Here is a 23388-nt window from a genome sequence, read left to right on the forward strand (position 1 = left end):
ATGTAATGAATGTATTCATCAGCTAATACCAAAACTGTAAACAAATAACAAACCCACTTTGCTAACAATTCTTTTCGGGCCTCCATTCCTTGCCGGCATGACTGTGCCGTCTGGGGATGTTTGTATCTTGCCGTCAACACTTAAGGTTACACTTCATTTAATATATTCAGGTGCAGTGAAGGCTTTTAGCTGAGCTCCAAATAAAATCTCCTTTCTTTAAATATAAATGAAATCAACAGAAAATTAAAAAACGCAGGTGAAATAATAACCATGATTATTTATTGCTAAATATAATTTCATTGTTCGGATTACATTAGGATGTACCTATTGTTATCGCTAACCGACGCCACTAGTGGCTGCTTAAATACAATAAAACGCTACATTGGATATACACTGCACTCTAAATCTAGGCAAGATACGGAACAATGCTGTTACAATTTACAGATAATCATTTTGAAGGTAGAAATTTAAAAATAGTATTTTTACGATCGGGTAAACTAACAAAAAATATTTTTAAATGCTGATATTGTATTGACTGTTTAGTTTCAGCCGCTGTGCTGTCCAAATGATTGAAATAATTACGCCGAGGTATCTTAAGTTAAATAATTTTAGATTTAAAGTTTCAATAATATTTTTAATATTGTATTCATTAACAACTTATTTATACCTTCAAAACAATTCCGATCTCACAATCCATACATATTTTATTAGTCCATACATAATTCCCATCCAAAACGCTCAATTGGAGATTTCTTGTCCGCAATCTGTGATATACATACGTATAGTTACATACATAAAAATATTTTGGTGAATTACAAACTAGTGTTATGATTTCAGCTTTACACGCTAAGTTAGTTTGCTATGTCTTTTGGTGGTGCGAAATAAACCGGTGCGCTTTATAAAACAAATATTGCTTACCGCTACAACAATATGAGAAGTTAATGATTTGCTTCAAAATGGGGTCTTTAATAACTTAAACACTAGAGGTCACTTTCCACGTGTTTAATTAACTAACCACTGGTAAAACAAATAATTAGATTTTTACCCAAAGACAGAGTAAGGACAAAGAGATTTTGAAACAAGAAAAGGAAAATGTCTTCATTTGCGGATCGAGAGGGTAGAATGGGGAATTCATCCCCCATTAAATCTGAAATAATTTTCGAAAATATGTACAATTATCTTTTGCCAATGAAAAATGGACTTTATTTATAAGCCGTAACCTGATAGTTCTCTAACGCACATTAGTCAACTACGAAACGAATCGAGTAATCCTTACACTTATACTTACCTATCACTGACACTTCAAAATACACATCTCTACACGATATCGACGCTAACATCACAGACATTCGTTTAGTGCACATGACAACATATATAGCCCGTTACAATGGTTCTTTATAAACAGCGGCAAAATTACGACAGCTAAGACCCATTCAGACCTCGAGTTTTTCGATCTGTGGTACAACCAATTTGTAAGGCAATAGATACTAATTGAACTGTTATAGATATAATAATAGAACTCTACAATCGGGATAAGCATCTTAGTCTAAGTACAGTAGTAATGCTGATTTGGATGAGCTGAACAAATATGATAGTAATTTTGGATCCCAGATCGGAAGTAGCGCGCATAAATTAGTTAGGTTCTATGATCAAATCGAATCTCAAGTACAAAAACAGTTAGGAATTAAAGTTTTGCTTGAAGAATTTCTATTTTTTTTCAAACCTGATAATATCTTTGGGAAACAATAATATTTTTTCTTATTCATAAACTTGACGATAAAATTGCATATAAATCTCCGCGTTACCGCCACAATTCATAAAAAAAGACGTGACACACTCTTCACGATATTCACATAGGCTTGCCGATTTTAGCATGTCATTATAAAGAACAAATATAATCTTTTAAACAAAACAAAACAAAAAAATACAAAGTTTGTTTGTTTTGTTAAATAAAATACAAAGTATTAACGAAATATAAAGTATAAATTAACTTCACTATACCATTTTTCCCCTCTCTTCCCTGTTATATAAAATATAGCAACTACAAAAAACATAAATAAATTTAGTTATTCACAGGCCCGAATCTAGAAGAGTAATGTGTACAATTATGAATAGACCCCCCACACGAAAGTATGTAACATAATTTATTGCCTTCCCTGCCTTAACATAGAAATGACCCTGTTGGCATCATTTAAACCATATTTTGGCACGCCAACAATAAAATTAAAGCAATATTCCCCATTCCCAGATAATAAGTAGGTTAAATAGGCAAGCCTACGCGATACCACATTGAAAACATTCCAAATAACCATCAAAAGGACTGCAATGGTGATATATACAGATACTGCTGCCAAAATTATTCAAATTTTTCATCATTCAGTTTCATCTATACAATTGTGCAGTATTATGCACTATTCACACGGACCGTTGGAACAATTTTAAGCCGCTAGCCTTATTTAGACAGAGCAATTATTGCTAATAGTTATCGTCTTTTGAATATCTACCAAATAGAGTGGTCAGAATGGAATTGTGTTGCTTCACGATTTCCCAGGTTCCAACGCGGTAACCTTTAAGCTATGATTGCATACTATTATCGCTAACAATAATTGATCCGTCTAACCGCCTATTTCAATAAACGATCCTAATCGCTTGTTGCGATCTATCGCGAAAATGGACCAATCAGAACAAAGGTTTTTTTGACATTCTCACAAATGAGTTATTTCGATTGGTTCATTCATGGGATCAGAATTAAGTTTGAAATTGGAATCATTTATTGAAAACTGTAAATGCGGCTTAACACATCGATGATAAATTAAAAAAAAGTTTATTTCTGGAAAAAATCTTTGAGTATTCAGTATTTTTTTATATTGAATAGTACATCGCAATGCTTCGTTTAAATTAGTCGTTACTAATTAAATTCCTCCATATACGCTACCGAGATGAGTTCTAATATACAACCATGTAAACAGAGATTAATTGTTATAAACTTTAGGCCTTCAGTATTTAGAATCTCAAGGGGCCGTATACTTTGAAAAATATATACACACCACATATAATTATATGAATAATATGTAGGCTATAATTTAAAATATATATACGGTAAAGCTTACCTGATTTAATATTACGTTTGCGCATTTTAGCATATACGTGTAAAATCCTAAAGCCGCTATGTTTGATTCTATTTTTAAAACGTCAAGTTATTTGAATTTACACATAATATTATCAGACTATGGACACTCGATTTATACAGCCAAAAACCTTTGCTTCATTTATACAAAAATGGCGCCTTTGGAATACATATTTTCTACGTGAATTAATTGCCGATTATAATGACTTAAGTTACACCGATATAAGGCTGAACATCCACAATTTACATTACTTTGCGCTTGATTATACGACGAAATGCTTAATATTTTTACACTTACGATAAATGCTTTTAAAAAAAAAAAATCTACAACGCAAAACAATATCATAGGCTTAGATACTTATCGATAACATTAAGCATAATCAGTGAGTGCGGTTAATTCGCTACATTTTCGCTTATAATATACAATTTGTAATAAAATAAATATGTGTCGCACGAAGCGTGGTGGACGTTCAGCGGGCTCGGCGGCGGTACACGCACCACGTCGGATGCGAGTATACGTGTGCGGTACCGCGTTACACGGAGTGACGCCGCGATGGTGCGTTCCAATTGATTAATTTTGACTCGATGACACGCGCAGCACTCTGTTTAGAAAATGAATTTGAAATGGTTAAAAAAATTATGACATAAAAAAAATTAAATAGACATAAAAGCAAACAGATATGTGAGTACATCGAGTGTTTCAATAGATTTTTTATTTCTTGTCCAACCTCGTTATATAACTCTTGCTTTGAATAGATACCCCAACAGTCTGGAGTCTAAGAACACAAGTCATGTCAACCGATCGATCAAATAAAATAATATGGGCTGTCAAAAAAAATAAGACCCTAATTATTGGTAGGTTCAACAATTGCATTTCTATATAACCTTAAGACAATATAAGTTAAAGTTTAGATATCTCCATATATAGTATGCGTGTGTGTGTGTGTGTGTGCGTTAGTTACCGGGCGCGCGAGCGGGCGCTAGGTGTCCGGCGGGTAGTCCATGGTCTTGATGTAGGCGACGGCGGCGCAGAACTGCGTCCACCAGTACAGCGCCTCGCCGTGCAGCGCCGCGCCGCCCGCCGCGTTCACCAGCTCGATCGTCGACAGCAGCGACGGCGGGTTCACCTGCACCCACCACATCATCAACGATTGGGACTGCGTAAGGACGCCCGCCTTAATTCAAACGATTATGAGCCGACAAAGAGGGAGCAAGGCTATTTCCTCTTTTCGGTAATATTAAAGCTTTACCATTCAATTATTTTGTCCCAGTAACAGTTTATATCATCTCCTTTTTTATATCCTAACCCACAATTTACACCTTTTTTACGTACCTTGATGATAACGTATACGAGTACTGGCGTGAGGTCGTCAGCCGAGGGGGTCGCGCCCTCCGTCAGGCTCAGCACCGCCATGATGGATGTCACGCAGCGCATTATGCATGACAGCTAAAATAAATGTAATTTTTAGAACTTTTTCTGTATTATTATAGCGTATATTTAAGGCTGACTAATATTTATTTTGTACATTATCGTCCTAGTTTGAACTGTTAAACAAGTGAGGTTCAGTTTGACTTGTATGATCGCTGGTGGCGCGATAGGGTGCGGTAGTGTGCGGTACCTTGTCCCTGGGCGCGCGGTAGACGGGCAGGTGCCGCAGATGCACCTGCGCACGCGCGAAGGGTGCAGCCCAGGCGTGCCGGCGCGCCACGCCCGCGCGCGCTGCCGACGTGCACTGCGACAGCCGCCGGATGTGCTCGCTCAACACCCTGCAACACACAACACACACAAACATCACTAAAAATTATATCGATTTTATAAAACACCATGAGTAATTTCAAAAATAAATTACTTGAAAAGTGTGAAGAATAATATTTTTAGTACTAATAAACTATCGATAACCAGAGGGTTAACAGAGAGACGTTTAAAAAATTATACCTACTCTTTGTAACACCCTGTATATTATAAAACCGAAAAAATCAACTCTAACTACATTGTAAATGTTAATAAGCCAACAAACCATCCTCTTTGGATTAAAAAGTATACCTATGTTGTCAATCACCTTTAATACCTATATTTTGAATCACCCTATATAATGATAACTCACTGGTCGCGTGCGATGTCGCCGTCCCCATTGGGGAAAAGCACGTGCAGGTACAGCTTGGCGAACGCGGCGCGCTCCACCGTCAGCTCTACCATCTCCAGCAACGCCGGCGATGCACCTTTACATAACAGGAAAACAGTCAGTCCCAAAAAACCATGTCCATTAGTACATAACAAATGTATTAAATCATTTTTTTATGGTTATAAAAATAAATACTTAAGATTTCTTAAAAAATACCGGCTATATAATATAGTCAGTCGTATAATACGGTATTTAGAGGGAGAAGGAACTTACCTTCCCACGAGGGATCCGCTTTTACTTCCGCCGTAATGGCCTTTATGCTAGCGGTCAGTCTTGTAGCCTTCTCGTCCATCAACTCACCATCTGTTGACAAAGAGAGATATGACCATAAATAAGAACTAAGTACTTGGGATTGTTACTAACGCTCTCTGTATAACTCGTGAGTGAATAGGGTTTATTTTGGGTTTAGAAGCCTTGGTTCAGTTGGCAAAAATTCAAAAATAGTAGTAGGATTTAGTAAAAACACTCAGTTTATTGGTGTTACAAGCTAAATTTGTGGTGACACTGGTTTTATTTAGGAATTTTGGGCGTATAGATTGCCTAGTAGATCTTCATAAACAATTTATGGAACAAGCTTACCCGGTGGCCTGGCTCGCAGATGCGGCGCACGGTGCCGGTGCGCGAGATGTCGGAGCGCCGGCCCACGCTCCAGTTGCTCCAGCGCACGCGCACTCGCCGCCGCGCATGCGCACCATACGCACTCGCCGCGCACCGACCGGATCTGACTGCACAATTTATGCAACCATCATGGTGAGCACGCATCGACTAATTTAGTAGGACAAGTACGAGAAAAATCATGTACGTATGGGAGACGTACACGGGTCGTTTTGTATGTGATAAAGTGCAGTGTACGTACGCGATGAGCGCGTGGTGCGTGTGCGTGAGCGCGGCGCGGCAGGAGGCGAGGTAGGTGGCGTAGGGCCGGCGCGCCGCCAGGTCGGCCCGCAGCGCCGCCGCCAGCCGCGCCGCCAGCGGGCCGGGCGGCAGCGAGCGCGCCACCTCGCGCGCCACCTCGCCCGCGCCGCCCTCGCCGCCGCCCGCGCACACGGCCGCCGCGCGCACCCACGCGCCGAGCGACGTGCTCGTGCAGCGCTACATACATACTTACACTTTAAAAACAAATATTAATAACAGTCTGAATGTATCTCGACACAGCATAATAATGATTTCTAAAATTCTCACAAACAAGTCAAAGACAATACCTATTCTATAACATTATGCTTATATGTGCCATACTGCCATAATGAGTCTTATTATTTGCGCAATATTCTAGAATCGACTATAGTATTAAAAACGCTTCAGCAAACGTTATTTAAAATAAAATATATACTCACATTGGGTACATATTCCGCACAATGCAAATCTGAATTGGAGAGTATCATCCGCAGCTTACGCTTCATACTGTTGAACACTTCAGGGTCGTTCAGGTCGACCACTCCTTCACTCCTAAACCGAAAAATAATATTGAATATTTATTTAAACTATATATACGTAATATCACAACCTAATGATTTCTTAGGTTTAAACGAATGTTAAACATTGAAATAAAACTATTTACGTATTTTATCGGGATTATCTTAAATAATTAAATATATTATTATTTTTTTCCCACGTTTCGAAGACTTTGCAGCCTTCATGGTGACAGTGCGGGCTGAGGTGTTGGTACATTTTATAATTATGCAATTTAATTACTTTTTTTTGCTTTTGACGGTCCAATCGGATTGCGATAAAATCTGTAAATAGTTTTATTTCAATCACAACCTAATGTTTGTCAAAAAAGAATATAATTCAAACTCTTTGGAAACGCGCATTTATTTAAAAAAAATACTCATTTATGTTCACCTCTCCATATCAGCATCGGGCAGGTCTGAGAGGCGGCGCTGGGTGCGTCGCTTGTTCGCGTTGGAGTCGGTGGAGCTCTTGCGGCGGTACTTGGCGAGGATGTCCTCCGAGCTCTCCGCACTGCCCTCGAGGCGACATCCGTCGTCGCTGCGAGACTCCTCTTCGGGCAGCTTGATGTCTAACAATGACAATACGTTATCCAATGCTAAATATTAGATTGTATATATTCATTGCTGTACTCAGCTTATGGTTGCAAATCCCAATTTTTGTATCCAGTGGAGGTTGTCTAATTAGTAAATTTTCCCTCATGGTTAGCTAATGCTTATACTGCTGTACAGATTCTAAGAAAATTTAATGCAATGGTAACTTTGGGCATATGAAACTTATATCTTGTTAGAATCATTCGAGTATTGTTATTTTTAAATTCAGTACCACGTAATTTCGTAATTGCTTTTTATCAGCAGCTGTAACACTTTACATCATGCGAGAAACTTGTCGGTTGAAAAAAAATTAAGGAAAATTAAATGGCATTGTCACCCTCGATCATGATGCAGTTGTTAGCAAAAGCATGCTCACCACTCTGCTGGTTGGAGCGTCCCTTCTGGCGGAACATCTTGATCTTGTGCAGCAGGTTGCCGCCGGAGCGCTTCACGTTGTTCTTCAGCTCGTCCAGGTTGCCCACCAGACCATCCTCGCCCACCAACCGCCTTCTGTTTAAAACCGCACAGACTATAGCACTGAGGTTTAAAAACTGCTTCTTCATTATCTGATAGGTTTTGAGGTTGACCAAAAATATTTTTTTCTTACAATTTTTGCTCATAATTTTTATCACAAAGAAATGGCTGAAAATATGAATCGCAATCCATTAGCGCAAGCAGATTTTGAAAAAATATACTGACCTCTGCGCCTTCTCTGCGGTGGCATCGAAGCTGATGCTCTTGGGTATGGCGCCGGTGGACGCGACCTTCACGGGCGGCGGGCTCACGCGCCGCTCCGTCACGTTCTCCGAGTTCACATCCTGACTCGAGCTCTTGTCCGACACCGACGTGCCCGCGCTGTTCACCGACAGCGTGCTCAGCGACATGTTCCCCGCGTCGCGCTTCTTCTCCACTCGTGAAGAAGATATGCTCACAATGCTCGTGCGCATCTCCGACTTGACGCCTATCCTCGACGTCAAGTTATTCACCAAGTTCGACGTCGATATAGTGGCCGACGACATTCGAGTCATGAGATCGGTAATCGTCGACCGAGACTCGGCCTCGGGTCGTTCCGTATCGATACCGGAATCGAATCGCCCGTACTGAGACACGGAGAGGGCGTTGAATGAACTCTCGCTCGAGTTGGATCGGTCCATGTCGTTGTCGTCGTATGGTTTGGATGTTGATGGCAGGTCATATTTGGAGGTGGAGGGGAATGGTCGGTCCGGGGAGTGGTGCGCGGCGGGGAAGCTGTCGTCCACCCACTGACTGGTCGCGTCCGACTGGCTGTTTGCGTCCAGGGTTGACTCCGTTTGGGCTGACGTCCTGTTATAAAGATGCCATTAATCATATTGTTATTGAAATAAAAATACGAGTATAAAAGAGGTTATTATGAGTAATTCAGTTATACGAACCCATTCCGGGGCACATAATCAAACACGTCGCTCGGCAAAGCCGCTGGCGCAGACGTGCTCGGGCTTTCAGGAGCAGATGTCGCGTAGCATGTCATCACCTACAGGTGAAATATGTGTGAATGGATGATAGATTTCAATCAAAAACTCGATATCTTTAGTCACATTCATTTTTAATATGATTTTGTTGTATCATTCCTTAATATTTTAAACATAAGATGATCGTACTTTGGTGTCGATGTCAAGGTAACTTTTTAATTAAATGGAATAATTCCCCATAGTCTTACAGAATCTAGATAGTTACATTCATAATATACTTTTCCTCATCACTACACAGTAAAATATTCAATAAGGACACTAACCGGATATCCGTTGACGAGTATGCTCTTGCGGTTCTCGATGGCGAATGCGTGGTGCGGCAGATCCAGCTCTCCGCCGCGCGACAGCGTCGCCGTCGCAGTCAGGTATCCACCACCAGATCTGAACAGACATTTCAATATTAAACTATATGTATCGACTATTTCTGGTTTCTATTTAAATATATATAACTTTGAAAAAGTATTTTACTTCTACTCAAAAAGATAATGTTATTCATTTGGTGGTTAGTTCCAAATATTATGTAGATGTATGATAGGTTAGTTTAGAAATTGAATGATATAATTTAAACTAATTAATATCTTACCTATTGGGCAGTGGACGCGACGTGTGACGTGGACTGCCAATATCCGGCCGTTTGAAATTACCATTCTGTAACAAAAGCACTTAGTTTTTATCACATGGTTGCGTGCGCGCATCCCGACAGTGACTTTTTTTTTATTGCCTTAATAGGCAAACGAGCAAGCGGTCCGCCTGATGGAAAGCAGCATCCGCTGCCTGCGGACTTTGTAATGCCAGAGGTACAGCCAAGCCGTTGCCTACTTAGAGGGAGTTTATTTATGACGTCTAGTCAAATTATTATGTTAACCCGCTGTATTAGAGTATATCTGTGGAATCTCGACTAGTGTGTATACCTGGCTGGGCTGCCGCACGTGTGCGCAGTCGTCGTGGTGCGAGGGCCGACGCGGCCACGACGTGTCCGACCGCGCCGCCACCGACACGCAGTCGTCAGTGTCCACCTGCGTATACACAAAATACTACACTACAACAATTGATGTGGAAATCGTGCCTTCGTAGATAAAACTCATTTCATTTCAATGTATTCTTGTTTGTTTATTATTGGAAAAATGTAAAAATAATAAAAAAAAAAATTGCTTTCGAAGTTAGAATGTATGAATATCAGTTTAAATCTTATCAATACCAAATCATTGGCGAATGGTAAGATGATCTCTTACGTAATATCTAGGTGCACTAGAATAATTTACATTATACCAGGCTGGCCTAGTAATAGTTAAGTCTATGTTCAACAATGGACTTCTAAAGGCTGAAAATTATGATGATCACAATGTTGATGGTGATGATGATGATGAATTTACATTGTTGCCTTACCTCAGTGTTACGGTCGCTATCAGAGGCGAGCACGTCCATACTCCAGGCCGACTCGCTCGCCGTCTCGGACACGTCCGGCGCGATCGTGTTGCTAGTGCTCGCACCTGTTTGAACACATTGCAATTTAAACTTTAAATCATTTCCATTAAGGTTTAAAGCCATGATACTTGATTTTATGTACTTCTAATTGGTTGAAAGGTTACTTTAGGCTATGAAATTGATAAAGTATTGGTTTTCTTTGGGTATTTTAATGCTAACTTGATTTGCTGACACTACCTTGGTTGGCCTGTATCTGTGTGTGGTCGCACGAGTCGCCGATGGTCTCGGAGTCGGACGCGAGCACGTCGGTGCTCCACGTGTCCGACATTATGCTAATCGTCTCATCGCCTTCCAGAAGTTTCTGTACACAATGACGGGGTTTAATGCATTAGCTTACTTTTCATGGTCGCCTAGTACTCTATGCAACTCAGCAGCAATAATTATTGTCTATGGATATGTTAGAATTGGTGCACATAGTCTATGATTATCTGTTTGTGTTGTTTACCTTAATCTCAAACTTGCAGAACTTGTCCTCGATGTCGTTCCTGGTCTGTTTGAGTAACTTCGCACGCGCGCTTCCCGTCTGATTCACTGGTGCGTTTTGTGGCATTCTGTTGAATTAGTATTTTTTAATAAAATTACATAAAGTTATCTAAAGCTTTTTTATGTTTATCTTTTTTTTAAATGTGATTATCATAGTAATATTTCTATAAAAATTCGGAGTACTCGAAAAAAAAATATTATTATTAAAACAAAAATAATATTTAAGTAATTGAAATTGAAATTTTCAAATAAAATCGACCGAAGTGGTCCATCGAGCAATAGAAATGACAGAAATAATTGTTGTCTATGCCTCACCGGCGCGGCTGCGCGTCGCCGGCGGCGTCCCCGTCGGTGACCTGCGAGGAGGGCGTCTCGCGGCCCGAGATGTTGGGGCTGCCGCGACCGCTCACGTTCGCCGACACCTACGAGTGAGTTGTTATGTATACACCAAATGATATGTTATTTGACCTGAATTTTCAAATTTTCCTTAAGTCCGTAGGATATTGATCATTTCTGATTTTATAAGTTGACATAAAATATCAAATTACATTAAATTAAAATTACATGGGAAATATATCCATAACACACATGATTTACTCTATCAGAGAAATCAAAACATACGGCCTTTATTTTTTGATATACCAGTCTACATTTCTAACCATAAATACTCTTTATCTCCATTTCTTACAGTATACTATAAATACAGTATAGTTACCATATCGGAAAGGTTGTCGTTCTGATCCTCAGTCTCGAGTTCAAGGCTGGACGTGACGCTGTGGTTCGAGGCCGCCTCCGAGACTGCTTCCAGGTTGTCTGACGTGTTGCCCAACGACACCTCGTCGTGCGACACCGAGAACCTACAAGCAACCAATATTCACTCAATTTAGAAATTAATTTAAACTTTCATCTTTAAGTCTTGATAAATAGGAGTGATACTAGAGTGGCGACTGGAGTAATTATATATTGCAATATCAAAAAAAATATTTGCAAATAAAAAAATATTAAACAGATCCGACAAAGTGACTCAACTGCTCCGGAGGCAAGTTAAGTTTCATTCAATAAAAGTATTGACTAACTAGACGTGGTTATCTCTCGCCAGTGGACACAATGACGCCAGCCTCTCCAAAATATCCACATTACCTGGTTCTCTTCTGCACCGGTGCTCCCGGTCCCGCGACGGCGAGCGCTGACGCCGTGTCGTCCGCGTCGCCTTCAGAACCGCCGTAGTAACACTCCAGCACTTTGGACTCGGGGATGAGACCTATAATGTAATAAATACTAAGGAATAAACTAAAATACATTTATCGCACTGTGTTGAAAAGTTAACTGTAGGGGGAAATTATAGAGTATACGACAATCACAAGATTTGAATCGCAATGCAACAGTAAAATTGCCAGACATATTTATTTCTTTATTCTGTAGAGGCGTATATGTAGACTCCACAGTATAGGAACGGATAGTTATGTTCCTCTATAGAGAGGGAAGATCTCCAGTTAGGCAGATGTTACAGTTCACCGGCCGCGGCCCCTCCAACGATACCCATTCGGAGGTGGTGGTTGGTACCTTTACCTTTAACAAAATCTTCCTATACCAAGAAACTCTTCATCAAAAACGATAATATCCAACCTCATCACCCACCTACATAATCATGCTCCTCGACGTTAGCCAGCTTGATGATGAGCACTTCGGGGCTCTCCAGGGTCGACTCCTCCCTGTCCCCGGTGCCGTTGACCGGTTTATCTTCAGCCGCACTGAGCGAGGAGTTGGAGCTGCCGCTGCGGTACATGCGCGCCTTGGGCACCTTCGCAAGGATGCTCTTCTTCGTGTGGCCGTTCTCGATTGGCGGATCCTTTGGTTCCGAGGGTCTGGTAACAATGAGGTGAGTTTTTGGATATGTTAGGTTCAGACTTTACTTTACACTGTGCTTGTGTTCTTAAATTTTCGACACGATATATTTATACACGGGTTGCATGCTCGAATTGTACCCGAGCGCCCATTGACTCGACACGCATGCGTAAAGAACGGTAAGCATGTCCAATGTATTACGAGCCGCAAAGATCGATATACTATTATTTTAAGGCAATATCACAGCATTAAAAAAAAATATTATGAACATAATTATATACTTGTATTTGGTGAAGTCGGGCATTTTCTTGAGTAAGTCGTGCAGCCGGCTTCTGTAGTTGGGTTCCATGGTTTGCAGCGAGGCTGCCAGTCGAGCCGCGCCCAGGTCGCCGTTAGCGACCGCCTCGCCGCTAGCTTCGCCACTGGTAACACATAACATTAATATCAAGTATTTGTCTTTACTCCTGAGAGGATAGGAAAAAGTCCATTTCTCCTCACTAGTTAGCCTATTTTCATATTGAGATTGAATTCCAATCCTATTGTTCCATTATACATAAAAAATACACTGATTACCGGGTATGACATTGACGTGAGTGAAACAGCAACCATGTAAAATCATAAAGGTATTTTTACCCAAAGTCAGCTCCCTCGGAGCCGGCCCCGGAGCTGCTGGATTGATCCTCGCTCGACGCCGCCGACTGCGTGTTGTTGTTCAACTTGGACGATATGCGCCTCAGGAAGGTAATCTGAAGAGAATTAAGTCATGTGCTGTTGTAGCATAAACAGCATAAAATATGCTAATTGTATATATTTTTTGTGCATAAACAGGTTTCTGGTATATTAAAGTTTTACGAATTCGCTTTTCGAAATGCACTTCTTTAACGATAGGTTTTGCTCGTGGTTCCGCCCGCGCAAATAAGTTTTTCGAGGACGAGTCTACTGCTTCGGGGCCAGGGTGACTCACGAGTAGATGCGCGTCGTGGTGCGTGTAGAGCGCGGCGGGCGTGCGCACGGGCGCGTCGGTGCGCGGCGCGGGCGCGGGCGAGCCCGCCGCCTCGGCGCTCGCCGGCGCCATCGCCTCCTCCGTCAGCGCCTCCACCAGCGACCACACGCACGAGCGGTCGAACTTCGTGTATAGGTCGCGCACTTTTGGCTCCACCTACGAAAAAACAGACTTTTTATAAACTGTTGAATTAATATTATTTGCAAGTATTTAATCCTCTACGGTCTGTTGGAATATTCAAGAGATTCTTATTTCTATAAAGCATATGATCAACAATTTCAGACATACTTTCATCACACCAACAACATATAAACAAGTAGCTTTTATTCGCGGTCTCGCCCGCGAGTATTTTGGGGATAAAAGACCCGTTATATATTTTCCCGGGATCATGTAGCCTATCCCATTCCCAGGATTTCAAACTATCTGCAAACCAGATGTCATCGAAATCGGTTATGTGATTCAATCGTAAAAAACGACCGGCTTACTTTTACATTTATAAGTACGGATAAAGATAACCATCAAGATCAGAACACTCACCTCCTGGTACTTAGCGAGGCACAGCATCTGAATGATCTGCGCGATCTGTATGAGGTTGAACCGCGCGACGTACGACACGGTGACCTCCACCACGCCGTGCGCCTCCGGGTTCACGATGGCGGGACATATCAGGTGGTTCAGCACCAGCTCCGTGCATATCGCGTGCAGCTCGCGCTCTGATGTCCTGGTACATAGTAAAGCGTTAGATGTAATATTTCTTAACAGTTATGATTGCCTGGTACATGTAATAATTATTTTATGTTACGAGTACTATAATTAACAGCTATTTCCTATAAACGACCCCAATATAAATCTTCAATCCGGTTTCGAGAATCGACCAATCAAAATAAGTCATTTGTCGCATGTCAATAAAACTTTGTTCTGATTGGTCCATTTTTGAAATACATAGATCAAAAAGCGATTGAGATCTTTTATTGAAAATGACGGTATGATGTGTATGTATGAAATCGGACTAGATTATCTTGTTTTAAAATCGGTAATATACTTTATGGCCATCCAACCCAGATATGAAATCCAAAAACTGTGGTTACAAATCTAAATACCACAGAACTGCTAAAGCGATCACATAGCCAAATCATTCTATATAATCATCCATAGCCATAATCCTACAGTGAGCTACTCACCTGGAATGTTGTTTGAGCAAGTGCACGATCTGCTGTATGATCCAGGCGATGGTGGCCGGGAAGTGCGGCCAGTTCTCACGCAGCGACGCGATGAACTTGCTCGTCAGGTTGTACAGCGACTGTATCGTCCACTTGCGGTACCGGGCCACTTTAGAAGCGTAGTCCGCGCTGTTCGGCTGACCAAATTTTTTAAGGCGATCCGCTGCTGAGAATCTGTGTGGGTTTTTAAATGTATTATTACCCATAGTTGCACGATTTTATAATAATGATGACGAGACGAACAAGTTGCTCGTTTGTTAGTAATAATCATGAATGAAAAAATGGGTATAGAAGGTAATAAGAAGTGTGTTCGTCCTTAAAGTTTAGCTAACAAAGTGATGCACTGACCTCTCCATGGCCTTATCGGGGTCTATGTCGAGGAAGAACTCGTCCTCGTGCAGCACCGCCATGACGGGCGCGTGCAGCGCCGCGATGAGGAACTGTCGCGCAGGCGTGTGCCCGTCGCGGAACACCGCGTACATGGACGCGAACGCGCACTTGCCCGTCCTGAACAACCTAGACAGAACGAATCTATATGTATGCTATTATATAAAGTTGAAGAGTTTGTTTGTTTGAACGCGCTTATCTCAAGAACTACTGATTCGAAACGGAAAAAAAAATTAAGTGTTGGATAGCCCATTTATCGAGGAAAGCTAACTAACATCACACTATGACTAATAGGAGCAGAGAATCTATGAAAAATGTTGCTAAAACGGGTAAAAACTATGTATATCTTTTGAAAGCTTCCGTTACGTACGCTGAGTAAACGGTTAAAGTTACGCTACATACAGGTATGACAGAATTGTTCCTCATTATCTATACTATTATAAACTTAAGTTTGTTTGTTTGTACGTGTTAATTTCAGGAACTACTACACCGGTTTTTATTTTTTTCTCACTAATGGGAAGCTGTATTACTCCTGAGCACTATAGGCCACTTTTATCCCGGAAAAACATTTTCCAGCGGGCAGAGCTCAGCAGTAGCTAGTTTATGACATTTTGACGATAAATATTTTTAGCGCGAATTTAATGTTACACTAACCGTTGCAATACCTTGGTCCTTCATGCACAAAGATTAATCTTTGTGAAAGTTGTGATTACGAAAATATTTCTCGGATTAGAGTTTGTATGTCGTGAAACATATGACGAAATGCGTTGTTCAAAGTTTATTACCTACTTGCTAGTACCAACAACGTCTTATTATAATCTAGTATAACTTTGACCAAAATTCATAAATGTGTTCAATTTACAGAAATTTATAACCTACATTATTTTACATAATAAGTACTTACTACGTTATATTTAAAAAATACATAATCAACAACAGGCATACTTTTACTTTTTAATAGACTCCAGTCTATTGCCCAGCCATAATAATAAATAGCTTACAGACATCCTTTAAAAATAATAACTTACTTCCGAGGATCGCTCGAGGTCGCCAGCTGATGCTTGATCAGCAGCCTGAGCACGGCGAGCAGCCTGGTCCTGTCGTTGGCGGAGCGGCAGCTGCCGTACAGCCCGGCCACGAGGGTCGACGGCAGCGACGGCGGCATGTGCTCCTCGCCGAGCAGCAGGCACAGCGCGACCAGGCGCGGCGTGTCGCGCAGCCATCCTACCAGTTCGCCGAGGGCTATTGCTTCCTGTTATAAAAAAATATTTTATCAGTATATCTAGAATTGTTCGTTCGTTTGTCTTTATACTACGTCTTCCGTGCTTGTTATATATTATGTCCCTTTTTAGATTTTCTTGTAAAAGTGTATTCTTGGTGTATCGTGTCCAATAAATGTTTTTGTTATTTTTATTATTTATTAATAGGTATATCCCGACATTTGTGTGTAATAAAATGTTCACCTAGGAAACATATTATATTGATATTCTCTTATTAAAAAAAAGTATATTTAAATCGTTATGTAAAACATCACCTACTTGCTCAGACAAATAGCAACACAAGATGAGGTAGCCCTATATTGACCCTTATGGAATATAAAATAGAATCTTACTTAATACGCGTAACAAACGAAGCAACCTTATCGTCAAGAACGATGTGTATCAAACCACCCCGATAAATACTGGATAGAAAAAGTATAGGTATTGAATAGAAACTAGGTCAAGCGGTAAACCTATACAACTATGAAAGTACGAAAGTTTTGTGTTCAAAAAAGTTCCACCTATATCCAATGACCTTGGCCATGTCATTCAAGTCGACCCCAAATATATTGTAATTGGAAGGACCCATTAATCACAATGTAACTATTTTTATCGCTTCTATGTTCAACATGTCTGTACATAATATAATGAATACTATGTAAAATGAATGCTACTAATCGTTTCAAAAGTATAAAGTATTAGCTTTGCCAAAATTTGCTCCGTTGTCTTGCCTAACGATAGGGGTTACTTTAAAGAGTTATGAATTATAATGTGTATTGTATGGAGGTTTACTTAAGACATTATAGCGTCGCAACCGATAATAAATAACAATGAATACACACGTGAGTGTCGTAAATATCGCTGATTCACTATTAAAAGACTCTATATTATATTTTATGCACAAATACAATCTCACATAAACTTCATATTTTCATCAAAAAATCCAATAAAGAGATATAACTAAAGATGGAATCATGATTTGTCTTATGTATTTTACCAACATGAAAATTTCGAATCTAATTTTTCTAAAAAAATAAAATAACATACAATCTAGTCATAGTAAGCCAGCGATATATATCCTTCTATTGAGTCCCAAAACCTGATCTCAATAGCAGGATAGTGATAAATATTGTCTTACAAACGTACCCACATACTTTATATACAAATATTAATGTAGATAGTGTAACAAGGTATAAATAATATAACATTGTAACGCATTCCGCGCATGGTGCATGAAAGAAAACAGTCACAGAGTGTGAATTACCTCCATTGTTTATATGCACGCTGTGTCACAGCCGTCCTGTTTGTATATTAGGAACAGCGGCGTGCCTGAGAGCCTAATGACGCTATCATCTTTCTAATGTTTGCAAGTTTCAACATCAGCTTACCTTAAAAGGTATGATATTTGTACTTCGTTCGATAGCTATGCGTGGAATTTGCGTATTTCGATTAACAAATAGAGCATTCCTATTACTTTTGGATATGACTTCAAAACAATCGTGATGTTGTGGAACAGTTATTTGACTAAATATTTTCAATATTTTTTTTATATGTGCACGCCAAAGTGACCCCTACTGCACTTGATGGTAACTTAACTGGGGTCTAATAGAATGTCGACTGACCAGAGATTGCCCCTTGGCAGTCGACACAATTACCCCCGCCTGTTGGAACCGGATATACCCTATTGCTAATCCCGGAACGCGACACTATTATGTGGCCACTCTGGCGGGTTTTAACACCTTGTGTACGTTGGTCTCTATCCAGGCTGATATAAAATATATCCTACCACCAGCAAATAATATCTATTGCTTATGTTTCGTACATATGCCGGCATCCTTCCTACAACAGGAAATGAAATCTAATGAAAGGATCTCTGCCGGCTTCCCTTTCGCATTATATGTCAAATTTAATTATTAGTAGAACCACTCACACCACTGTTCAATAGGTACGGTACACATTGCTTACCTGTTAGACTTTTAGTATTGTCGTTAAGTTTTTTTCCTTTTATTTTAAATGACTATAATTAGGTATAATTACTGTTAATACTTATAATTTATGTATAGTGTGAGTTACCGCAATACACGTATTTTCTTTCTTTCTTTCTTTCAACGATTTGCAGATCATATTTATGCATATTAGTACCTATATTATGGTTGTGTCGGGTTCCCTTTTGAAAAATTTCACCCTTCGCCACTGCCAGATAGAGTCGACTGGCAAGAGATATTTATCTCAGCCAACAACACTATTATTTGCTCCAAAATGTTATTTTGGTTTGTTGTGGTTGAGGGCTTCTTAATTTTACTTGTACTGTATTGCAATCAAGAGCCATTTTGTCACGTTCCCATAGCCAAATAAATGATTTTAAAACATATCCTCCGTCGCTGAACACGCAAGTTTCGTGGCTCATGTTAATTACAGTTTTATTTCATTTTATTTAAAATATTCTATTCCTCTATACGCTCGCCCTCGAACATGATGTCGCACTGCTAGGCAATAGGTAACAGCATTTCTTTTTTTCTCCTATCTCTTGGGTCTATGGATTTACGTATCTGTCTACACTGGAATCACGTTTCTGCGATCATATTATTATATTAGAAATTAAGATCTGCAAATCATATCTAAATATATATAACTCAATAAGCTTTTGCTCGCGGCTTCGCCCGCGTGAAGGGGTTTTCCGGGATAAAAGTCCACTGTATGATAAAAATCTTGCTACATATTTTCCCGGTACTGATTGGTTTAAACTAATTTTATCCCCATGGGGGTTGAATTTATCAAAATTCTATTTAAGCGAACGTCTTCAACATCGTAGCTCCAATCTTTAATTTCAGTTCATTCAGTCGAAAATCTAAGATTTTTACAAACTTTCATTCCCTATTTTATCTCCTTAGGGGTACAATTTATCAAAATCTTCTTAGGGGAGACCTACGTCATAACATCTACCTGCATGCCAAAATTGAGCCCGATCCGTCCAGTGGTTTGGGCTGTGCGTTGATAGATCACTATGTCAGTCAGTCACCTTTGAGTTATATATATTTAGAAGGTGACTGACTGACTTTTATCCTGGAAAACTCCATAACGCGGGCGAAGCCGCGAGCAAAAGTTAGTCACTAACCTATAGCACTCAGTAGTCAGCAGTAATGTAACTTCCCATTTGTAAAAAATATTCAAAATCGGTTTAGTAGTTATCGAGACTAGCGCGTTCAAACAAAGAAACTCTTCAGCTTTATATATAAATATAGATTTACAACTGCTACATAGCAAAAATGTAAAGCAGATTAAGATATCCATTATCAATGATCTGTATGGAGATAAAGATTATCTGAGATATGAGATCAACATTATGCCTATAACCAGATGTTAGATAAGTTATTGTGTATTTTGATATTATTTTTTTTGTAATTATAAACGCTTAAAAGCCTCATATTGTATCTAAGCAAGGGATGATACAAACATTTTGAAAGTCGAGATTTGTTTTTTATTGGCAATGACGGCTTTTTTATACAGCCGCATGCGTAATGATCAGCATTACGACCGCTCATAAACAGTAATGCTACCCGAACTTTACTTTATGTAGCGGCGTGTAGGTTGCCGCCACTGTAAAGAGACAGATGGTTACGTTCCTCTATGGAAGGGAACGATTTCATGACACGCAGATGTTGCGCCTGACCGGCCGCAGCGCCTTCGATGGTTCCCTTTCGGAGGCAGTATATAGTATACTATTAGCGGCGATAGCCTAGTTGGCTGTGGAACGGACTGCCAAGACGAATGTCTGCAGGTTCAAATCCCAAGGGCACACACCTCTGACTTTTCTAAGAATAATGTGTGTATTCTTTGTGAATTATCGCTGGCTTTAACGGTGAAGGAAAACATCGTGAGGAAACCTGCATACCTGAGAAATTCTCTATAGGAATTTTCAAGGGTAGAGAAGTCTACCAATCCGCACTAGGCCAGCATTGTGAATTTAAGGCCTATTCCCTCTCAGCAGAAGAGGAGGCCCGTGCCCAACAGTGGGACAGTATATAATACAGGGCTGATATTATATTATGTAGTACACCGCGCGTTGCGCAAATTCTGCTACCGCAATTCAGGATTGTCTATCGCCATCCAGTGTGATTATTAGGCATTATTTCTTAATTATCAATATTAATCGCACAGTTCCTTTTGTCTAAATGACGCTGTATACTATTTGGGCCGCCACAGTATACAAAGCACTGCATGATACTGCTCAGGACTTATTAACCGAACACATTTAGATTTAAACCTGGATTTTTCTCATGTACACTCAAAAAACCCTGTGAACTGGGATTATCTTCTTTGGTATTAATTACTTGGTCCTGACACATGACATCCAAACAGGATACTTAATTTTCAAATTGAACCGCTTAATTACTTACTATGTACGAAATCATAACAACAAACTGAAACCTTGAAATCAAAGAACGGAGCAAACATTTGATTTCTCTTATTTTGTGCATGCAATTTTGTATTGTAATACCGTTGCATCACAGTTGCTTTTTAATTGGTCTCAAAAGATCTCTTAGCACCACCCTTGAGCTAACCTTTTGACACTATTGTAAAAGAGTAAATTGGGGTCATAAGAATGACCTGCATGATATGTAAATTAAATTAAGTTACAGACATTATTATGTAAAAAGTGGAACTATTAATTATCAGATGCCTTCACATGTAAGCATCATGCCATGTATAATCAGACTGTTAATAAAAAATAGACTTTATGTTTTGCTCACAAACTCCTTGCTCTCAAAGAATATCAATTGACGATTATTAGTTGACAATCAATTGATTAGTTAAGTGATTATTTTGCTGCTCATAGATCTTGAAGAGGAATTTGAAAGGATTAAGAATAATATGTACAATAAAAGAAATATGTGTTTAGCAACAGTAGAAGTTTTTATCATACATGCTTTATTTAGTCTTTAGGTAGGTATGCCATCTTTTTATGTTTTGCTATGTTCCTCGTAATTTGAACAAGAATGTAAAGCCATTCAACAAAATAAATAACAAATTTGAAATGTTTGTTAAGTAACATTGAATTCTTGATATGTGGTTACTTGATTTAAAAAATAATAATGGCACTCATAACATATATGGCATATACTTATTTTGAAAAGATTTTCTTTGAGCCTCATTATTACAACATCTTTAGCATCAAAATAATAATCAACAAATAGTTGTAAGTATATCAAAATTTATGTCTACTTTAGTGTCTTTTGGCATATGACACCACTTTGAGGCTCCAGGTTCAAATCCTGAGTATAAATCTGAGGTAATATTGGATTTTTGTACTCAGTATTAAGCAGGAGTCTGAAATTTGTGCCCAATGTGGCGATATGCTTGCACTAACACACCATAGGACAGAACAAAAATGGCAAATAATGACTGCCCTGGTTGCACTTCTGTCTACCCTTTCAAGGATAAAGACATGATGTGTGTTTACATTCATCATGCCAATATTGATTTAAATATTTTACTACTAGGCAAATGTATGAAAAAAACAAAGGATACTAAAACCATGTTGACAACAAAATTTATGATAGATAATTTAAATTGGAATTATATTTAATAAATGCTATAACTAATATTGATTTTACGATTATTTACATTTATGTGATAATAATTTATTGTTTGTAACAATTGAACTATGCATGTACAATACATTACTCATATGCAAATATTATTCATCAAAAGTGGGTGGATGTGAAACTTCACATGCTTGTTGAATCACTATTTACATCACCATCAAAGAAATTAAAAAACAATATGTAATTAACAGGTTTTTCTCTTTTTTCCCTTGTACAGAATCTCACGAATTGAGACTCTTTAATGGTTTTCTAAAAGCAAGTATTAATAAAAATTCTCCTCAACTAAAAATAACAAGTCATTTGTAACTTACGTTGTATTTGAGAACCTTGAAAGCATCCACAAAAGTGGTTCTCTCGAGCAGGCTAGCCCTCTGGCAGGCGGCGATGGACTCGGCCTCGCACCGCGACGTGATCAGGTTGGTGAGGTTCTGCCGCTGCTGGGAGCAGATCCACGACACCTGCAGCAGTTCCATGGCTCGTTTCTCCACATCTTCGTTCAGTTTCTGCAACAGCTGCCTCTCCGAATTGATAAAGATTTTCTCGCGTCTCAGTTGGTTCGCTAGTTCAGCGATATTCATGCACCCTTCCGACGTTGACTGCATCATGTTTGTCGGTAATACGTAATTATGTACACATTTCGTCCGCAACTAATGTTTATGAAATATTTTTCACGTCATTTCGCCTTCACGGAAACAAGTTTTTTTACACTTTTTTAGTTCATTGTACAACTTGTGTATTTAATGCGCGATTGTTTTAATTTGTCGGATTATTTTGTTTATCAAATATTGTATTTTTTATTACACAAGAATTAATTTCCTGTTAACGCCTACAATATTTTTCTCGTTTTCTTATCTTCAGAAAGTATGACAAAAAGCTAGAAACGCGAAAAAGAAATGAGTGAACGCAACGAATGAAATACAGTTTATATTACCCAAAGAGTTACGTGTTATTTTTTTTATGAAACGGAGGATTATTGCAACGGTAATTATTCAGAGTATAATTTTTCATACACATGTATAACAGTATATTTTATACATTTAACGAAAACGAAATGAAATATTATTTCAAATTTTATTTTTTCTAAAGGGGGCAATACATGTTACAAGAATATAACGAGCTCCTTCATCAAAAAAATCGTATTTGACATCTATAATTACAATACATATGTAAATTAATTCTATCGTAACGATTAATACGTTTAATATAAATACTAAACAAAGTAAAATATTTGCCATAAGAA

At 39.2% G+C, this 23388-nt stretch overlaps 1 protein-coding gene across 2 annotated transcripts; it reads right to left on the minus strand.

Annotated features, from left to right (window-relative positions):
* Positions 1 to 257: 257 nt before the first annotated feature.
* On the minus strand, positions 258 to 23057 carry LOC115451702 (receptor-mediated endocytosis protein 6 homolog). Of its 2 annotated transcripts, none has more exons than XM_037444356.1 (31): positions 22460 to 23057; positions 16312 to 16535; positions 15245 to 15412; positions 14858 to 15070; positions 14214 to 14397; positions 13638 to 13832; positions 13307 to 13419; positions 12955 to 13095; positions 12467 to 12693; positions 11969 to 12089; positions 11544 to 11685; positions 11144 to 11250; positions 10791 to 10896; positions 10523 to 10646; positions 10247 to 10350; positions 9772 to 9876; positions 9444 to 9508; positions 9124 to 9241; positions 8765 to 8862; positions 8052 to 8675; positions 7729 to 7859; positions 7153 to 7330; positions 6645 to 6756; positions 6167 to 6402; positions 5890 to 6035; positions 5524 to 5613; positions 5233 to 5347; positions 4747 to 4894; positions 4461 to 4574; positions 4090 to 4254; positions 258 to 3729 (listed from the first exon to the last, which is right to left on the minus strand). In XM_037444356.1, the coding sequence occupies exons 1-30, from the start codon at positions 22751 to 22753 to the stop codon at positions 4108 to 4110; spliced, it is 4890 nt and encodes a 1629-aa protein (XP_037300253.1). In that variant the 5' UTR covers positions 22754 to 23057; the 3' UTR covers positions 258 to 3729; positions 4090 to 4107. The 2 variants fall into 2 exon arrangements, with proteins under 2 accessions (XP_037300253.1, XP_037300252.1); XM_037444355.1 differs by having other exon boundaries at positions 7729 to 7862.
* Positions 23058 to 23388: the final 331 nt, after the last annotated feature.

The sequence above is a fragment of the Manduca sexta genome, chromosome 28, assembly GCF_014839805.1.
Source record: "Manduca sexta isolate Smith_Timp_Sample1 chromosome 28, JHU_Msex_v1.0, whole genome shotgun sequence".
NCBI lineage: Eukaryota > Metazoa > Arthropoda > Insecta > Lepidoptera > Sphingidae > Manduca > Manduca sexta.